General features: G+C 56.5%; 6 protein-coding genes across 6 annotated transcripts; 3 read left to right on the top strand and 3 right to left on the bottom strand.

The window, feature by feature from the left end:
• Positions 1–472: 472 nt before the first annotated feature.
• Positions 473–2,310, top strand: ISF_05354 (DUF300 domain protein; the record flags this gene model as incomplete). Its single annotated transcript, XM_018848959.1, has 3 exons — positions 473–585; positions 647–1,808; positions 1,864–2,310. The coding sequence occupies 3 exons, from the start codon at positions 473–475 to the stop codon at positions 2,308–2,310; spliced, it is 1,722 nt and encodes a 573-aa protein (XP_018704095.1).
• A 464-nt stretch (positions 2,311–2,774) lies between these two features.
• Positions 2,775–4,582, top strand: ISF_05355 (DUF300 domain protein; the record flags this gene model as incomplete). The annotated part of the gene is made up of 4 exons (XM_018848960.1): positions 2,775–2,929; positions 3,055–3,281; positions 3,349–3,793; positions 3,847–4,582. The coding sequence occupies 4 exons, from the start codon at positions 2,775–2,777 to the stop codon at positions 4,580–4,582; spliced, it is 1,563 nt and encodes a 520-aa protein (XP_018704096.1).
• A 76-nt stretch (positions 4,583–4,658) lies between these two features.
• On the bottom strand, positions 4,659–7,300 carry ISF_05356 (alpha-1,2-mannosidase family protein; the record flags this gene model as incomplete). Its single annotated transcript, XM_018848961.1, has 5 exons — positions 4,659–5,559; positions 5,621–6,000; positions 6,086–6,550; positions 6,610–7,134; positions 7,205–7,300. The coding sequence occupies 5 exons, from the start codon at positions 7,298–7,300 to the stop codon at positions 4,659–4,661; spliced, it is 2,367 nt and encodes a 788-aa protein (XP_018704097.1).
• Positions 7,301–7,762: 462 nt separating this feature from the next.
• ISF_05357 (alpha-1,2-mannosidase family protein) lies at positions 7,763–9,284 on the bottom strand (the record flags this gene model as incomplete). The annotated part of the gene is made up of 2 exons (XM_018848962.1): positions 7,763–9,031; positions 9,087–9,284. The coding sequence occupies 2 exons, from the start codon at positions 9,282–9,284 to the stop codon at positions 7,763–7,765; spliced, it is 1,467 nt and encodes a 488-aa protein (XP_018704098.1).
• Positions 9,285–11,231: 1,947 nt separating this feature from the next.
• Positions 11,232–13,382, top strand: ISF_05358 (hypothetical protein; the record flags this gene model as incomplete). Its single annotated transcript, XM_018848963.1, has 1 exon — positions 11,232–13,382. The coding sequence occupies one exon, from the start codon at positions 11,232–11,234 to the stop codon at positions 13,380–13,382; it is 2,151 nt and encodes a 716-aa protein (XP_018704099.1).
• A 601-nt stretch (positions 13,383–13,983) lies between these two features.
• ISF_05359 (exocyst complex component Sec5) lies at positions 13,984–17,188 on the bottom strand (the record flags this gene model as incomplete). The annotated part of the gene is made up of 2 exons (XM_018848964.1): positions 13,984–16,808; positions 16,870–17,188. 2 exons carry the CDS (start codon positions 17,186–17,188, stop codon positions 13,984–13,986), a joined length of 3,144 nt encoding a protein of 1,047 aa, XP_018704100.1.
• Positions 17,189–17,597: the final 409 nt, after the last annotated feature.

Here is a 17,597-nt window from a genome sequence, read left to right on the forward strand (position 1 = left end):
GGGGAACGTACCTTGGTGACCTTTATCCACATAATACAGTGCATTTTAGTGGCCTTTGGCGGCCTTGTACCCCGTTCTACGCGCTGTGGTTGATGAGATGTAAGGCAAAATATGAGGCGAAAGTACATCCGTATAGCTACAGTGGGTACCTCAGACTCTCCAATATGCGCAAAACGTTATCCGTAGCTGGGCGCGCATTATCTCCAACTCGACTCGTCACGTTTCCACAGCTCAACGCCTTCTGCCTTCACCCCCAAATCTGATCCTCAGGCTTCGTCATCGCCCATCGATTGCCCCTGGCAAGGCTCGCAAGCACTCTACTAAAGCTTCGCCCCTCGGGTACCCTAAGCACCCTTCCAGCCTGCCTATTTGTGGCGCCCTGCCCCCAAAGTCATGATCTAATCTTGGCCTCGCTGTCCTCCAACGTCTCCAACCGATCCTGTCACGCCCACAGCTCTGGTTAGGTGCCGTCATGGATACTCAGATCTATGCAACCTCCAACGGAGGAACGGGGGCCAAGTTCAAGGGATACACAACCGTTATAGCAGGTGTCGCCTCCATCATCGCGACAATCGTGTCTGTCCTGTTCGTGCTTTGCGCCTTGCCCATCCTCTCCGTCCAAAAGCTAATAAGCCCTGCTATCCAGCTCGATATGGCTCCAAGCAAAAAACTATCGCAAACCGCTGCTGCAGCGCTACGTTGTTCGAATCCTCCTTATGGTCCCAATCTACTCGATAGCGTCCTGGACCAGCATGGTATCACTCACAGCCGCCCAGTTCGTCGACCCCATCCGCGATATATACGAGGCTTTCACGATCTACACGTTTTTTCAGCTTCTTATTAACTACCTCGGTGGGGAGAGATCCCTTATTGTCATGACACACGGCCGCGCCCCCGTACAGCACCTATGGCCCATGGACCACGTCCTAGCAAAAGTCGACATCTCCGATCCATACACCTTCCTCTCCATCAAACGTGGCATTCTACAATATGCTTGGCTAAAACCTATCCTCGCCATAGCTGCCATTATCATGAAAGCCACGGGGACATACCAAGAAGGCTACATCGGGGCCACCTCTGGCTACTTTTGGAGCGGCATCATTTACAACATCAGCGTTACCGTCAGCTTGTATTCGCTCGGCCTTTTCTGGGTCTGTATGCACCAGGATCTAAAGCCATTCCGGCCAGTACCCAAGTTCCTCTCCATCAAGCTCATCATCTTTGCTTCCTACTGGCAAGGCTTCTTCTTGTCCATCCTGGTTTGGCTGGGAGCCATCCCAGATGACGTCCAAGGCTATACTCGTGACAACCTGGCTGCAGCCATCCAGGATTTCTTAATTTGTCTTGAGATGCCCATCTTCGCCGTGGTGCATTGGTATGCCTTTTCCTGGTACGACTTTGCAGATAACAGCATCCTGTCGGCCCGCATGCCTCTCACAAGAGCCCTCCGCGATGCTTTCGGGCCCAAAGACCTCATCGAAGACTCAAAAGAGACGTTCAAGGGCGATAAATACGTCTATCGTAAATTTGACTCTGGCGACAAGGTCATGGCACACGCCGACTCACGTTCGCGGTTTGCCAGGCTCGATGAAGGAATGCGATATGAGCGTGGAGGTAAGGGCAAATATTGGCTCCCCAAGCCTGGGAAAACCTCTAGCTCGCCGCTGCTCGACAACGGCGAAGGTGGTTCGTCCAACCAAGATTCGCAGCGCGATAGTTCCATGGGCACATTTGACGAGCCCGAAATTGACCCAGATGAGGAGCGCATGTACGAGCAGGCGCGTCAGCTGGAATATGGAGATTGGAATGTCAGTGATTTGCCTTGTTTGCCTTTGGAGACACAGTTAACTAATTTGCCTCCAGTACCCCGTCATCACCGCGAATGAGCCGCTGAGGGAACGATACGGCTCTTCTTTCAGCAGCCGCGGGGTGTACTCGCCTGCGCCTCGACTAGGTACTCCGCAACGGCGAAGTCCGGCGTCAACAGCACAGCCTAGCTCACCAAAAGCACAAGCTGGTCCTCAAGAACCACCGGTCATTGCAGTTCGAAAGAAGAAGAAGCCGAAGAAGGTTATTGTCAAGCACCAGGGACCCGAGGCAGAAGCACTTCTAGCAGACACGGATTTTGCCGTTGAGTCTGGTGCAACTCAGGCCCATGATGGCGCGGCAAGTTCGTCTGCAATTGTTGCGCACCAGGACACCGCTGTCACTGCAGAAGACCACAATGAAGACCATGACGAAAACAACGGACCGAAATTGAACATACACGATAGCGAGGAGTTTAGAAATGTATGGGGAAGGGGCAACTAAACGTGGACGAGGGGCGTACACAAAGTCATCTTGGTGATGAGATGAGTTATCTTTCGGTTTCGCAGCATAGCAAGTTTTATGGGCGTTTTTCCTGGGCGCAAGCCTTATTTCTGGGTTCGATATGGGAGTGAATAATATACAGTCTAGCGACCAAGTCTTTATCCTATGACGTTGGCCTGTGTCGTCAAACGTGGCATTTTATTCAGCCTCGTTTTTTCCGCAAGGCTACGCACGGCCAGCGTGCAGGGTGGTATTGACAAGCCTGTTGACGTGGCTCAGGGCTTTTTTCTTCTTGGCGGCTGTAGCTGAGCCTGGTATTTTATGCCGCGATCTGGCTCAGCGAAGATCCTTGCCTATCTCTATTTATTTACCAGGTCGGCGGCCGCCAAGCTATAACTAACATTTAAGATAGGGCTTCCCCGCACCACCACGCCCATCGAGATGATTTCGGCCCCCATGCCATGATGAACAACATCTTCGTCGTCGAAACCCTTGATAGGCTGCCCAATTCTGGCAGCTCAACGAGCCCCGAAGCCCATCTCATCAGTCACGTCGCTCCAGCCGTACCGAGGAAAAAGAAATGGACGACGAGAGCGAGGACAGGCTGCCTCACCTGCAGGTATATCCCGCCCACCTGACCAGCTCTGCATGCGCGGATGTGGTCATAATGATTATTCCTCTCCTTATCCCCCTTGCCATCCCATCATCCATTTTATTTGCTGCACATCTCTGACCAAGTAGCAGGGCACGTCGCGTCAAGTGCGATGAGGCGAGGCCCGACTGCCGACGCTGCACCACCAGCCGCATTCCCTGTCGCGGGTATGAGCTCCCGCCACCCGACGCCGACGGCGTGCACGTGGCTGTGAGCGGCGTCGACATTGCCGCGGTGAGGCGGGAAAAGCAGCAGAAGCACGGCGTCGCAACCGAGATTGAGCCTCCTAGCTGGGATTATCTCGAGGCGATCCGGTACTGTAAGCTATCAAAACCCCTTCAACGGCCCGTCATGTTCTAGCAGCCAACGTCCGAGTTTCAAACCAGATTTCGAAGTGGCCAGGCCCGGTCGCGTGGCGCAATCAAGGACGAAGTCGTTCCGGGACCCCCCCTTTCACTCGCCAACCCACAACCGGACGGCATTTATCGGGCAGATCATCTGCGACCAAATCTCAAAGGCGTCCAAGTCCCGCCGCAGGCTGCTCGTGGCCGGCGAGGACGCGGCGTTTGAGGGGTCGTGGAACCGCTACGCGCGCAACATGGTTGACGCCATCAACATGGTCAACCAGCGGATCCAGGACGAGGCCCTCTATCCGAACGAGGCGCCCGCGTTCATGGCGATCCGCCACCTGCTCGTGCTCGACCTGTACCTGCGGAGGGTGCTGTGGCGGGCGCACCTCAGGGGCGTCATTGCCTACATTCAGCACCGCGGCGGCATCAAGGAGGTGCTCAAGCTCAAGGACGGTCCTCTTTACCTGAACTTTGCAGTTGAGTACGGAACACCACTATGCCCGTGCGAGACGTGCCCATGCTCATTCCATCTAGGAACATTATCCATGCCAACACCACCAGCCCCGCGAAGCAGCAGGTAGAGGGCCTCGAGCACTTTACCGACGCGGAGCTCAAAGCGTCCCTCAGCAACGCCTGCTTCGCGCCGTGCCCACTGGAGCTCTACCCGCTCCTCGTCCACATCACTCGGCTGCGCGTCGCCGTCGCCCACCGGCAGCAGCCGCCAGGGGGCGCCCGCCTTGCGCGCAAGGTGCAGGGCATCTTCGACGCCACCTGGCGCTTCGACCCGGGCGCGTGGGCCGAGTCGGACGCCTGGCGCGGCGAGGTCGACACCGGGCGCCTGATGGGGCGGCTCTTCCCCGTCGCCGTCCGCCTCTACGGCATCCAGACGCTGCCGCGGTCGGCCGTCGTCGCGTGGGCGGACTCGGCGGCGGACGTCAGGGCCGCGTACGAGCCGCTGCCGGGGCGGAACGCGCTCGATTCCCTGCGCATCCGCCACCGCGGGGAGATCCTGGCGCTGATACGGAAGCACTGGGACACGCTGCAGTACAAGACGTCCCTGGTGTGGCCGCTACTGGTGGCGGGCGTGGCGGCGGCGGACGGCGCGCCGGAGGACCGCGAGTATATAGAGGATTGCTTGGAGGCTATCCTGGCCATGCCAATCACGGCGTGTTCTTTTATCACGGTCATAGACAAGCTCCGCGCGTTTTGGCGCTCTGGTAAAACGGAATGGGAAGAGTGCTGGGATGAGCCAGTGGTGGGCTCTGCCTAAAGTAGATGGCTGGCTGATAATGTTCTATGTTTATCTGTTCTATATTTGCTTTTACTCTATCTATATCACTACGTTGTCACGCCTCTTTGCTGGACAATTGCTTCCTCAAAAGAGTCTTGGCCTCCTCCGGAGCCATGCTTCCCGGGCTCGGGGGCAGGTCGCCAGTCGCCCAGGTCGCCGGCTCGGCGCCAAGCACGAACTCGAGCGTGCCGCCCTGGTCAAAGATGTCATACCAGCTCAGCCAGCTCCTATCCCACTGCTTCCCGTTGACCTTGAGCGACCGGACATGGTAGATCCCCTCGGTGCCGCCCTCCGTCATGACCCGGAGCGTCTTGCCACCGCCGAGCGCGACCGTTAGGTCGGCGAACCAGGGCGAGCCGACCAGGAAGATCGGCTGCCCCGTCATCGGGTACAGCCCCAGCATGTTCCACAGCAGCCAGGACTCCATCGCGCCTGCGTCGCTGTTCCCCGGCAGCCCGTCCGGCGTCGGGCGGTAGTACGCCTTGGCCACATACCGACTACGCGCGACCGCGAGGTCCGGCCGGCGCGCAAAGTGGTACAGGTACGGCGTGGCGAAGCTCGGCTCGTTGCCCGGGTTGAACAGCGTGTGGCCGAAGGCCTCGTTGCCCGCGAAGACGCCCGGCTCGAACGTCCTGTCGAGGCGGCGCACGAAGACGTCGCGGCCGCCGCAGAGGTCCATTAGCGCGGCCAGGTCATGATGCGCGTTGAAGGAGTACTCCCAGGGCAACGCCTGGTAGTAGCGGTCGCGCCAGTAGCAGCCGCCGCAGGAGACGGGGTCCTGCGGGAGGAAGGCGCCGTGCGCGTCCCGCGGGCCGAGGAAGCCGGCGAAGCCGTGCGCGGTCATGTTGGGGTTCCAGTGGTTGCGCCAGTGGCGGGAGCGGTTGAAGTAGCGGGCGAACTCGGCGTCCTTGCCGAGGCCGGCGGCGACGGTGGCGAGCGAGAAGTCGTTGACGGCGCTGGGAGCAGCAACAGGTTAACGATGGGTGACGCGGAGACCCAGGTGGATGGACGACTCACTATTCCACGGCTCGGCTGACGGATCTCGAAAACTCGGGCGTGATGTAGCCGTACTCGAGCCAGTCCGGCAGCGCGCTGCGGCCCTCGCGCGTGGACCCCGTGGGATCCCGGGAATCGTTGTTGTTCGGGGGCACCACCTCGGCGTTCTTGACCATGGAGGCGAAGGCCGCGTCCCAGTCGACGCGGCCGCGCACGCCCTTGACGTAGGCGTCGGCGAAGACGTTGTCCGAGTTGGAGCCGCCCTGGACGGCGCCGTTGGAGAAGGACGACCGCGCGTCCGAGACCCAGCCGACGTGCTGCCAGACGTCCACCATGGACCGGAGGAGCTCCTCGTAGGCCGTGGGTTGCAGAACGTGGAGTAGGCTGGTCGTGCAACGATACTGTTGTGATGGGAGGGGGGGAGTCTGTCAGCCAGTCTGACGAGGTCAAGAGAGAGGAGGAGGGGCAAGTATTGGTTGTTCTTACAAGATCCCAAAATGTAAAGATGTCGTCATAATACGGTTCGTCGGATGTCCACAGAGGATTCTCGCCAGTCTTGTTCTGCGGCAGGAGATGCATAAAGTACAGCGCGGTGTATAGTTGGTTGAGCTTGGTGGTGTTTGTGTCCGTCGTGGTCACCTTGCTAAACACTTGTCGATCCCACACCTGCCGTGTTTCAGCCCTTACGTCCTCAATCTTGGAGCCGCGAGGGATTTCTCTGGCCGCGTTATCGCAAGCTTGCTGCGTCGAGACGAAGGAGACGCCGACCCGAGACACTACCGAGGTCTGGTTGAATCGGAAGAGGGCGCCGACGCGAGGCGCCTGGGCCGTGTCTTCACGTTTAGTATTCTTGCCCTTGTTATCATGAGGGCTGCGAAAGATTTTATAGGTGGCTGGCGCGTCAAAGTGGCCGCAAAAGTACACCGTCCACGCGGCCGCTCTATTCCATCCCTGTCCGTGAGAGTCAATCATCTGCGCTGGCTCCATGGAGATTGTATAGCACCACCTACGTTGTCGTATTTGCCCGAGCCAGTGTAGTACAGGAAACCCGGCTTGTCGGGCTCGTCCAGGACCGAGATGTTTCCGCCGAGGTAGTGCTGGCCGAGGCCTTGTCCGCGATATGACGACAGCACGTGAGAGACGTCAACCCAGACATTTAACGGCTTGTCAGTCTTTGGAAACGTGTACTGCAGCAAGCCTGCCTTGTCAGCGGCGGCAAGCTCAACCGTGGTACCCGACCCGAGCTTTGCTCTGTAGTACCCGACCTTGGTGAGGTCCGGCTCGGCGCGGGTATCGTTGGTCTCTTGGACCAGGGGGTTCTCAATCTCGCCCAGCACGGGCATCTGCGACACCACGCCGTACTTGGGAGCGCCGCCGGTGCCGCTCTCATGAAGCATCGAGAACCCGGTCACATTGCCCTTGGCAAGATAGCCCGAGTAGGCATCGGTGCCGGAGTAGAGGTCCGGGCCGAGCTTGACGATGCCAAAGGGGCGCGAAACACCAGGGAACGTATTTCCTCCCCCGATGGAGCCGGTCTGCAGATTTCTGTCAGCATGTGGAAAGAAGCGCGTCGCGATCTCGGGTCAAGGTGGGAGAAAAAGTCACATCTGTTAGAGCGAAGCGGGAGAGGTCGGTGTTCACCGCCGGCGCAGCGGCCACTATGATGGCGATGGTGGCCAACGCAGCCAGTGAAAACACCATGATGCATTGCAATGCAGTGGCTAGCATTCCGCGAGGAGTCTTGCCATTCTCGCTGCCGCCTCATCAAGGGAGGGGGGCCCTGTCAGACAGACGGCTAACGGAGAATATATATCGCAGTGAGTGAGTGTCTTGCCGAGGGCACTAAGACAAGGCTAACTAAAAAGCCTTATTGAAGGATCGCCTTAGTAGCACGCCGTCAGCAAACAACTGTGAGTGGACAATTAGACAATTGTTCCTGGAGGATTCCCAACTAGGCAAGTCCCTTACAGTAAGGCGCAAGCATGGCGCCATCGAACGAGGGGCCGTGGCTTTGAGGAACCACAACTGCTCCAACCAACAGTAGTAGAAGTAGTGAAGTCGAGTCATGTACAAAAAATTCTACAGGGCTGAGCAAAGACCAATACACATCGTCTAATGTGTGATCATCCAATGTGAATAGAATAAACAAGAGGCGCAAAGACATTAGCACTTCTTCCCTAGGCTCGCGATCGACTCGTCCAACCTTGTCCAGGCCTTGTCCGAAACGGTCACCATCAGCCAGTAGTTCTCGCCATGATCCTTGCCGATGATGTAAAAATTATCCGTCGCCGTGATATGACCATTCACCACCAGATGCAGGTAATTGACCATGGTCCCCTCCGGATTCCGCCTCTCCTCCCCCTCCTCCCCCTCCTCCCCGCGCCGGACCACCGCCGGCCCAAAGTCCGCCGTCTGCACGTACGCCGCTCTCGTCAGGTTATTCGTGAATACGACTCGCGAGCGCAGCGTCTCCAAAAACTCGAGCTGCGCGCGCTTCCCCCGTCGCAGGCTCTCGCGCACCCGCCGCAGGAGCAGCGTCATCTGCGCCTCCGTCGTCTGCGCAGCCACCTGCCGCCGGCTCTCCACGGCGATGGCCCCGACCGACGCGCCCGCGATCACGTCGGCGCCGAGGTGGCAGAAGGCGGTGCTGACGATGTTCTGGAGGTAGACGCCCGCGCGGCCGTCGGCGAGGCAGGAGAGTCGTCCCCGTCCGTTGACCAGGTGCATCACCGTGACGGGGTGCGGCGCGGGCTCCGCGGCGGTGATGCGCTGGACGACCCAGGCAGATAGGGCGTCGCCCTGGGTGATGAAGGCGTCCCCGGAGTGCTTTTTCGCTTCACCGTAGATGGCCTCCGCTGCCGCTCGCGGTAGGAAAATCATGCGCGTGTCTCTTGGTCGGTAGAACAGCCTGTGCCACAGGAAGAAGACGATGAAAAGGAACAGGTTCAAGCCGCTCACGAGCTTGGGGCCGGCAAAGGTCCCCGTCGCGGCCTGCGCGTCCGTCTCGAGGGCGTCGAGGGCATCCTCTCTGGCGCCGAGAACACGGGGGATCTCGTCGTCCTTGCCAGCCAGCTGGAGCGACCAGGCATGCAATAAATGCGTGAGCCCAACGCCATCGAACAACGTGTGCGGCCAGACGACGGAGACGAGGGTCGCGTCCTTGAACGAGGTGGTCAACAGCGCAATCTGCGGCGCCTGCGTCGCCAAGAATTGCTTCATGTTGGACGGAAATCCCTTCGGGACAGCCAAGCTTCGGAAGTCCATGTCTCCGGCAATAGATTGGGAATAAGCCACGTCGCGAGGCTCGGGGAAGTGCTTGGCCAGACTGTGCTCGCCGATGCTCATGGATGAAAAGTCCTGCTTGGTAAATGCGACCGCCGGCTGTTCGCTGGTGAAGCGTCGCGGAACGCGTAATTCTAATTTCCCGTCAGACTATCACACCATCAGCATGGAAACAAAGGAAATCAGGTTGCATCTGAAGACGAACAGTTCTGTGAAGGCGCCCGCCGAGCTTTCGCCAGTCGCCATGCTCGAGCAGCTGCGCAAGCGCGAGATGAAGCTTATCGACGTCCAAAACATCGTTGAATCTGAAAAGCCAAGAAACGAACTTTTCGTTCATCGAGGCGGCATCTCCCAAGTGCACTGGGTAGACATCATATTGATCATCCTGCGAAGGCGAAGACATGGCAAGCTTCCGAGCATGTAGCGTCTGGTCAACAGAGCGGCCAAAGGTCCAGGGGTCTGGGGAATGTGGAATATAGATATAAGTCGCTTCTGTAGAAGATTAATAAGTGGGAATGGACACTAACTGGCTCTGGGTAGAGATTTGCAAGGTCTCGGATGCCCGTGCCCAGCTAAGCTTTATTCCAGCGCGAACTGTCGTTGCAGCGAACCACTCACTTGTCGCATGCAGCATTTCAATATCTAGGGGGAGAAAAGTACAATCAATTCTAGTCTATCATGATCCCAAAGAAAAAAGAAGGTCATCTCGATTCATGTGAAATGCTCTCGTTTTCGCTTCAAAAAACGCACTTTGATGGAGCCCTGGCAAAGGAATGTCACTCACTACTGCCTACTTTTACTGATGAATCTCACTCACCTTTCTCAGGCTCTCAGACAAGCCAGGGCCCATGTCTTTCACTTATTCACTCATCTTCCGACATAAGCACGTGGGCGTACATAGATGACAAAATGAGCACTCATCAAATTTGTACTTCAACCGTAATAAATCAACACATCCGCACATATGACCAATTACCCATATGCCGAGGTCAACCGCCCTAACTTACAACTAGTGCCGTCACCATTCTAACTTCCCATGCAATAATCAATGGCAACCAGCACACCATGCAACGGTGCTGTCACCACAGATGCAGCACCAGCTGGTGCAGTCCTCAATTCCATCGCGCATCTCAATGGTAAAGGTGCCCCGGCTCTTGAGGGCAGAAGTCATGGGCTGCGCAGCAACGAGGCCGGCCAGGACAGCAACGAGGGAAACGGACAGCTGCATGGTTCCTAGACACGAATTAGTATGTCGATTGCTTTTATGAAGATGGTGTGAAATACTTGGGTGTATAAAGGGTTGACTCTGTGAGTGTAAAAAGTGATGTTGCAGGTGAGCTAATAAGTAGACTGATTGATGGGCTATTTTGAATCTTGCTTTCGGATCACTTCATCCAATATTTATACATGAATGAGGACCGGAATTCAGCACCATTCGCGACATTCCGTATGCGATGTTCCGATGGCTTCCTATTGCTAGTTTTGGAAGGGAGAGAATGCACGACATGTGAGTAAGACTGAAGCTGACAGACGGTTTTAGGAGGAGAGTGCTCTCGTGATCGTAGGACACGCAAACGCAGAGCAAATCTGCCACAAAATAAGCTTAGATTGTATCGGATTTGGGGACATGTTTCCGTCTGAGGCAGCCTTTGCCGTTATTGATGTTGCAAATGACATCATATTCCCATCTGTGGAGGTCCATGCTCACGCAGCCTAGCTGGTTACCGCAGTCTTAGATTACTGTCGTGTGGAAGACTAGCATAGGATGGCTGGTCAATTGAAGATGTTCTCAGATCGTTTAGCATCGATGCATCTCCCAATAAACCTATCCCCCGAGGATCCCATAAGGTCTTGAGTGGTAAGTTGTGATGTGACAGGCCCCAAGCGTCCCAAGCCCAAGTTCAAACAACTTATGTACCCTATACCTCATAGCACCTGCAGATGTACCTCTCGCTAACCCAAGTTAGTAGGGCCAATCGCCCCACCAGATCGGGCGGATGAAAGTCGCCCCGCCTGGCGCAACAAAATCTGCCACCTCCCAGACCCCAAAGTCGGCGGTGTGAGAATTTTGTCGGTCAACGCAGGCAGAATCACCATCCGGGCGAATCTGCCACTGCTTAAGGTGCCATCTCGGTATTCTGACTTCGCTCTTCTTTGCGCCTTGCGCCGTGCGCCGTTTCTTCGTATATTCTTGGTCTCATATTCTAATAACCCTGGTGCGCGTTCCAAAGCGTGCGCCAGGAACCGCTTCCTGGCCATTTTCCCAGCCATCACCACCCTCCCTTGAGCTGGCGGCTTCATCCCACTTTGCAGCCAACCGCCGCGGCGCGCTGGGGGCCTCTGCGTCGCCATGGGACGAAAGCCCAACCCTCTAATACTCGAGTACTTTGTCCGCGGGGCCAAGCTCAACGACAACAGCAACCGCTACCAGCACACCTGCAAACGATGCGGCGAGAATTTTCCCAAGGGTCGGATTGACAGCCTGACGACGCACATTACGAAAAAATGCCCCGCCATTTCCGACTCGGATCGCATGCGGGCCTGCTTGGAGCTTCATGGCCTTACCAGTGCCCGCGCCGCCGCCGCCGAACGACTGAATAATGGAAGTGGCCCCAGAGGTGCCCGCCCTGCTGCCTCCAGCGTCTTGCCGCAGGAATGGAGCGCCTTGGAGACTCTGGCCGAGGCCTCGCGGCAGGTTGATCTTAACGAGAACAATCGTGTGCCGCCCAAAGGACAAGAGGCCCCCGGCTCCGCTGATCCTGCGTTTGTCAATGCGAGATTCGAGTTACAAGAACAATTCACCCTCGACAACCCACCCGCAGGCTACGAGGATCGTGGTAATGCCGTAGCCAATGGCAAACGGACTACCAACGAGGCCGAGGCCGAGGCCGAGCCTGACCAAGCAAACGCTTCTAAGATCGACTTTAGCTTGGATGCTCCTCAGGTCTCGCCAACCGGCGTGGAAATGTCCGCCGAGGAGAGACTGCAGGCGCTATTACCTGCGACCGACTCCTCGCCGGACGCCTCCAACATTTCCGTGGCCGTTGCAGCCGCAGCTCGCCTCAACCCGTCTTTCCTCGACCCCCAATTAGTCGACAGCGAACCCTCTTCAAGCACGCCATCCGCCCCCGAAGCCAATAATATCATTGATGTTACGTCGCCTGTGGCCAACGACGCGACCGCCGCCCAGCCCTGGGGTGAAATGACGTACCTCGCGGCCACTGCGGCTGTTCCGCTCCTCGCAGAGCACCAGACACCACCTGCGCCTCTCAACCGTGGCGGCATACGCATGGACACAAGCGACGCTTCCATTCTCGGTAGACCTCGCCATTCCCGATCGCGGTTCACTCCGGCGCGCAGGAAGGAAGTCCAGGAGGTTCGGAAAATCGGTGCCTGCATTCGATGCCGAATCCTTCGCAAGAACTGCGGCAAGGGAAATCCCTGCGATACTTGTAGAAAGGTCCTCGCCCCACGCGTGTGGCGGACGGGTTGTGTTCGCACACGATTGCATGAACAGCTTGACCTCTACTCAGCTGGAGTTCAAGTGGTGCTGTCGCAGAACCGAATTAATCTCCTGAAAGAGCAACTACAACTGACCAACAACGGAAGTGTCATTGAAGTCTCTCACTTCCCTGAAGCGGAGAAGCGCATCGTTCTCGGCACCATGGAGACACTCCTCGAGCCAAATGAGAGCCAGGCGGAAGCTCGAAACAGCACAGATCCATTCCGACAAGCAATCATGATTGATCAAGATACGGAGGATATCCCTAGTAAAATTGAGTTATATATGCGCGACGTCCTGCCGCTCTTCATCGAACGAGAGCCCTCAAAATTCACTCGCATCACGCTCGAGACTGCCCTGGAGCAGCAAGCCCTGGAGGAGGACGAGCTCCTGAGCAAGGCGCTAGAGCTCTGGGGTCTTGTCGAGAGCATCGACCGCGAGCGGCAGTGGACGATCCTGGAGCGTCCCGCCGAGCAGGACGCTGAGGCTCGCTGGATCAGCGAGGCGCAGCACGAAAACGACGCCGACATCTACACCATGATCTGCATGCAGCTCAACGCCGCGGCGGAGCGCAAGGCCAACAGCACCTCCAAGGCGCTGCTCAACCACATGGACCGCCTGCTGACCGACAGCAAGACCAGGGTCGGCTTCCGCATGTTCCTGACCGCGCTCGTCTTCCTCAACTGCGTCGAGAAGTCCACCTGGGCCTTCAAGGCCTGGGAGCAGGACCATCTGCGCGGCGGCTGGCCGCTCGAGCGCGACCCCAGCGTCTTCGCCCAGCAGGGCGGTAACCTCGCCGGCTTGCTCAAGATGCTGCTCGCCATCCGCAAGGCCCTCCCGCAGACCCGGCGCGACGAGAATGGGAAGCTGGCCGCCGCCCAGAACTCGGACCCGGCGGTCACGGCCTACTTTGAAAAACTTGATCTAGAATGCAAGGCTTCCCCAAAGCTCCCTGTTCTTCTCGAACCCTCAAAACTTGGCAAAATGGTCTTGTACTGACAGATGTATTCTAGATGACTCGATCGAATCTCGGCAGAATGGCTCGCAATTCTCACCCGCCGACTCCCGTTCCCTGGAACTCATGTTCTGCTCTCACCTTCTCCTTCCAAACTCAGCATAGGGGCTACTCTTTTCTCGACTTCAAAAGCTAGGATGACGGATGATTACGACTGGAGTTCTCTGTTTCTCTTACTTGTTATGCAGGTTTACCTTCACATATTAGACGAAGCGCGGTATATGCACACAAAAAAAAAATCTAGGCGGCGAAAAAAATTCGCATGGGAAGCAGCCTGGCGTTTCATGGATAACAAAAGGTTTGGGCAACCTTACAGTAATGAATACATGAAGTCAATTTTGCTCTACTTCCCAGTTGTCGAGGGGCACTTTTACGGAGTGTTGTCTTGCATGCTCTGGACTTAAGTTGAAGGTCGTGATGCATTTCATCTCATCGTACTTGCTATCCTATTTGTACCACATCGTCCCGATTGCTCCAACGCCTCGAATGCCAAAGTCTAAATAGCGCACGAGGCAAGCGATAGAAAAGTCCCCTCCCCTCCCAACTGCCATCAAGCAGAGCAAGTCAACGTCGAGGATAGGGCTTCTAACCTGCTGTCGCGCTTCCTGCACCGGTGTATCCGTCCTGCTTGCCGCCATTGGCGGTAGCAGGCGTCGCCGCTGCCGATCCCGGCGGCCTCTTGGGCTTCTTGAAGCAAGCAAACTCGTTCTTGCTGTTCTCCCGCAGCTTCTTCAGCACGGTGCGCATCTCAGGTAGCTCGCTCTGCAGGCGCGCACGCGCGTCGTTGTCCGTCCGCCCGTCGAGCTCCTGGTAGATCTGGCTCTGTAGCTCCGACGCGCGGTCCGTCGTGTAGTGGCTCAGCGTTTGCGCCACAAACTCAACGTCGAGCGTGGCTTGCATCAGCGCCTCGAGCGTGTACTTTGGCCGTGTGCGGAAGGTCTCCAGCAGCTGTAGGGAGGTCTGCTCTAGTAGAAAGCTCAAGACCTGGGGTGTCAGAGAAGGGGCTGTCGTGGACACCTGGGAGTGCACGAGCACCAGTGTCAGTAGTGCTTCGTAGATGTAAGGTTTGGCTGCCGCGGGTCTCTGGTTCGCCTTGGGTACCCAGTTCGGGGACGCCAGACCAGTTTGGATAATATCGCGGAGCTTCTCGATGGAATGTTTGGTGTAGGACTGGAATAGCCGGGCATCAATTTGACCCAGCACATCCTTGATAGTCTTGGACTCATCAGTCAGCTTTACAGAGAAGGCGTTTTCGAATTGTGAGTTCAAACTTGGCACCACCTGGGAGCGCAAGGCCTGCAGGTTGCTCAATGTTAGAAGCATTCTGACATTGCGATCACCAGCATCCAGGGTGCTCTTGCCGGCCGAGGATGTGCTGGTGTATACAGTAGCGGCTTGTGACCAGTCGTCTTCCTCCGTCTTTTTCAGAGCGCGCTCTGCATTCTCTACCATCCCACTTAAAGCCTTGTACAGAGTTGTGACGTATTGACTGCGAACCATCTGAAGCAGCTTGGCTGGTGGCGGCAGAACAATGCTCGGCGCCCCTTGCTCCGTTGTTGCATCTGAAATATAGAGAATCTTTTGCATGCCGGTGAGAAGAGTGCCCTCAAATGCAGCAAAGCTGGCCGGCATTCTGGTAACGTCGCCCCTTTCACTGGAACGCTGCCAGTCTTCCACGTGCTTAATATTTTCAGCATCACGATTCCATGCCGCGCAGAGGGCAGTGACACATCGCTCTCGGGAGGCACCGATGAGAAGCTTAAGTCTATCCATCTCTTGGTTGGGCCCTTTCGCGGCGGCTACGGGCGCAATAGTAGCCATCTCTGACGCTCCAGATCCAACTAGCGCAAGCATTCTCGACAGGTAGTGCACACCACTGAGCGAGTTTGACCAAGGTGGCCAGAATGCGAGTTTTTCCCAAGGCTCCCCCCTACTAGGAGATGGAGGCGGTGGGTTGCTGGGATCGAAGTTGAAGCGCGGGTCACGCAAAGCTGTTGGTGTGAGGGAACCGGGAACGCCGTTGTTAGACGCTGGTGAGCTTGGGTTCGGCGTCAAAGGCGATAGAAGAATAGATATGTCTTCAGGAGGCAGCCCAGCAAAGAATGCATATATGTGTTCTCTGATCTGCTCGACAAGCTCGACTGCGCCTTGTGATAGTTGGTTAACACGTTCGCTGGACAACTCGTGATGCACTTGAGATTCTCCGTTGTAGCCAATAGGCAGAGTCCGCTGGGTTCGGCCATCGATGAAGCCCTGAGCAAGTGACCAAAATTCGACAATTTCACCCATGATCCCTTGCGAGGAGATGAGGTTGCTCAGGAAAGTGTACATCTTTTCCCAGAGTTCAATGACCTCGGCCGAATCATTGACTCGAGGTCTGCGGTCGATTGCTTGTCTGCCGAGACCGTTCAGATACACACCAGCCTGATTAGGGGTGGGCTTCTCGCTGGCAGCCAGCCGTCTTCGTAAGACCTCAATCTCTGTCTTCTGACGGTCACCTGTCACCTGGATCTTGCTCTTCAGATGATCGTAGCGGCTTATTAGCCAGACCCAGATGGGGCTCTCCTTGACTCCCAGTTCCAAGAGCAAACTGATTAATTCGATGTGTTGATCTTGCACACGGCCAGCCGTAGCATTGGGCTTCGAATGGGATGAGGATGAGGACAGCTTCTTCCAAACCTCGGTCTTGAATGAGTCCCCCTGCCGGCTGACGTCGTTCCACATACGAGCTGCGAGAAGAATCTGGTATAATTGTGTGTCATCGGGTGTACCACCTTTCAGTTGTTTGCTCAAGTGCCGAGCCTGGTCGGCAAATGTTCTCGCACGGTTGTAGCTTTCGACTAAGCTTTCATAATCCTTGCGCTTAATGCTATCCGCAACGATTCCGCTCAGGTCGACATATTCCCTGAAATTTGAGAGGTGAGTCGCGACAACCTTGAGATGCTCCTCCTTCTCGCGGCCGCCAAGCGCAGGACCCCAGACTTCTTCAGCTTTAGCAGAAACATCGAGTAGTGGAGCTTTGATACCAAGAACACCATATTCACTCTCCTTGGTCAAGGCATTTTTCTTTCTGTTGTCGGATACGGGAAAAGCCAATTGGTTGTTAAAGGCAAGCTTGCTGTCGCTATTGCGAAAACTGCTGCGACTTGCGTGACGCGAGTGTGTCTTCGGCTGCGGTTCTTCTCCGCGGTACTTCATTTCCTTATAGACGTTATCGATGGTTGCCTTGGCTTTCACGAATCTTTCGAAATTGGATTCGACAAGGACCTTGAGTGACGCAGACTTTTGGTCGATGGAGGCGGAGAGCGCGTCTAGGCCTTGCAGCAGGCTCCGTGTGTCTGCGTCGGAGTGCATCTGCGAGAGGAATAGGGACGGTGAGAATGTCGTCGACGAGAGAAGGAAGCGATTTCCTAACAGAGACATGTTAATCATTGGGGTCAGGGGGAAGCAATGCAACCAATTTGCACATACGAAGGCGAATGTCATCCTGCATTGGCAGCCCAAGGTTCTTCAAGCTGCGAACGACGCTGTCAGAGGAGCCCAGGGGATCTGGTTCGTCTCTCTGCACGAGACTATTCATCCCTCCCTTGCCATCGGCGGTATTCATCAAATTGCGCCGCTCATTGACCGTAGATTCGAGGGCCTGGTACCGGGATGTTCGCTTATTGTTGCCCCAGGCGTCCGTTCCGTCCGTCGCTGCGTCTTCGGCATCCTTCTCAGCCGGCCATTCAGACGGATATGGCGATGGTAGCTGGTAAAACTCCAGCACCGTCCTCTCGAAATCAGCCATTGAGATGGATTGATTGCGATGATGTGCCTGGTGGCAGAGCGTTCAGGGGACAGGCCCCTTGGCGCAAACAAGCGACAGGTACAAATTGGGAGAGCGAGGCCCACGGAGAATCGTATTTCGAGTGTCGTAAATTTCGTACGTAATATCGCAATGTTTTCAACCGCCGGATCCTGTCCTTTGGTTAACCGTTGCTGTTTGAAGCTATCATAGGCGAGCAGTCTCGCAGTGTTCGGTCAGCAACGCGCGATGACCACAGAGCCCACATCAAGCTCAAACGACCCCACAGCCCACACCTGCCGCAGGAAAGCGAGGTGTGGCTGGGGAGACGCATGGTTACATGTGGCTGGTGCAGTCTCGGTGGCCTTGCACGCATTTCCGACGGCTCCGACTCGGGCGGCCGGAGTTCCAC

This window comes from Cordyceps fumosorosea, assembly GCF_001636725.1.
Source record: "Cordyceps fumosorosea ARSEF 2679 chromosome Unknown scaffold_12, whole genome shotgun sequence".
Classification (NCBI taxonomy): Eukaryota; Fungi; Ascomycota; class Sordariomycetes; order Hypocreales; family Cordycipitaceae; genus Cordyceps; species Cordyceps fumosorosea.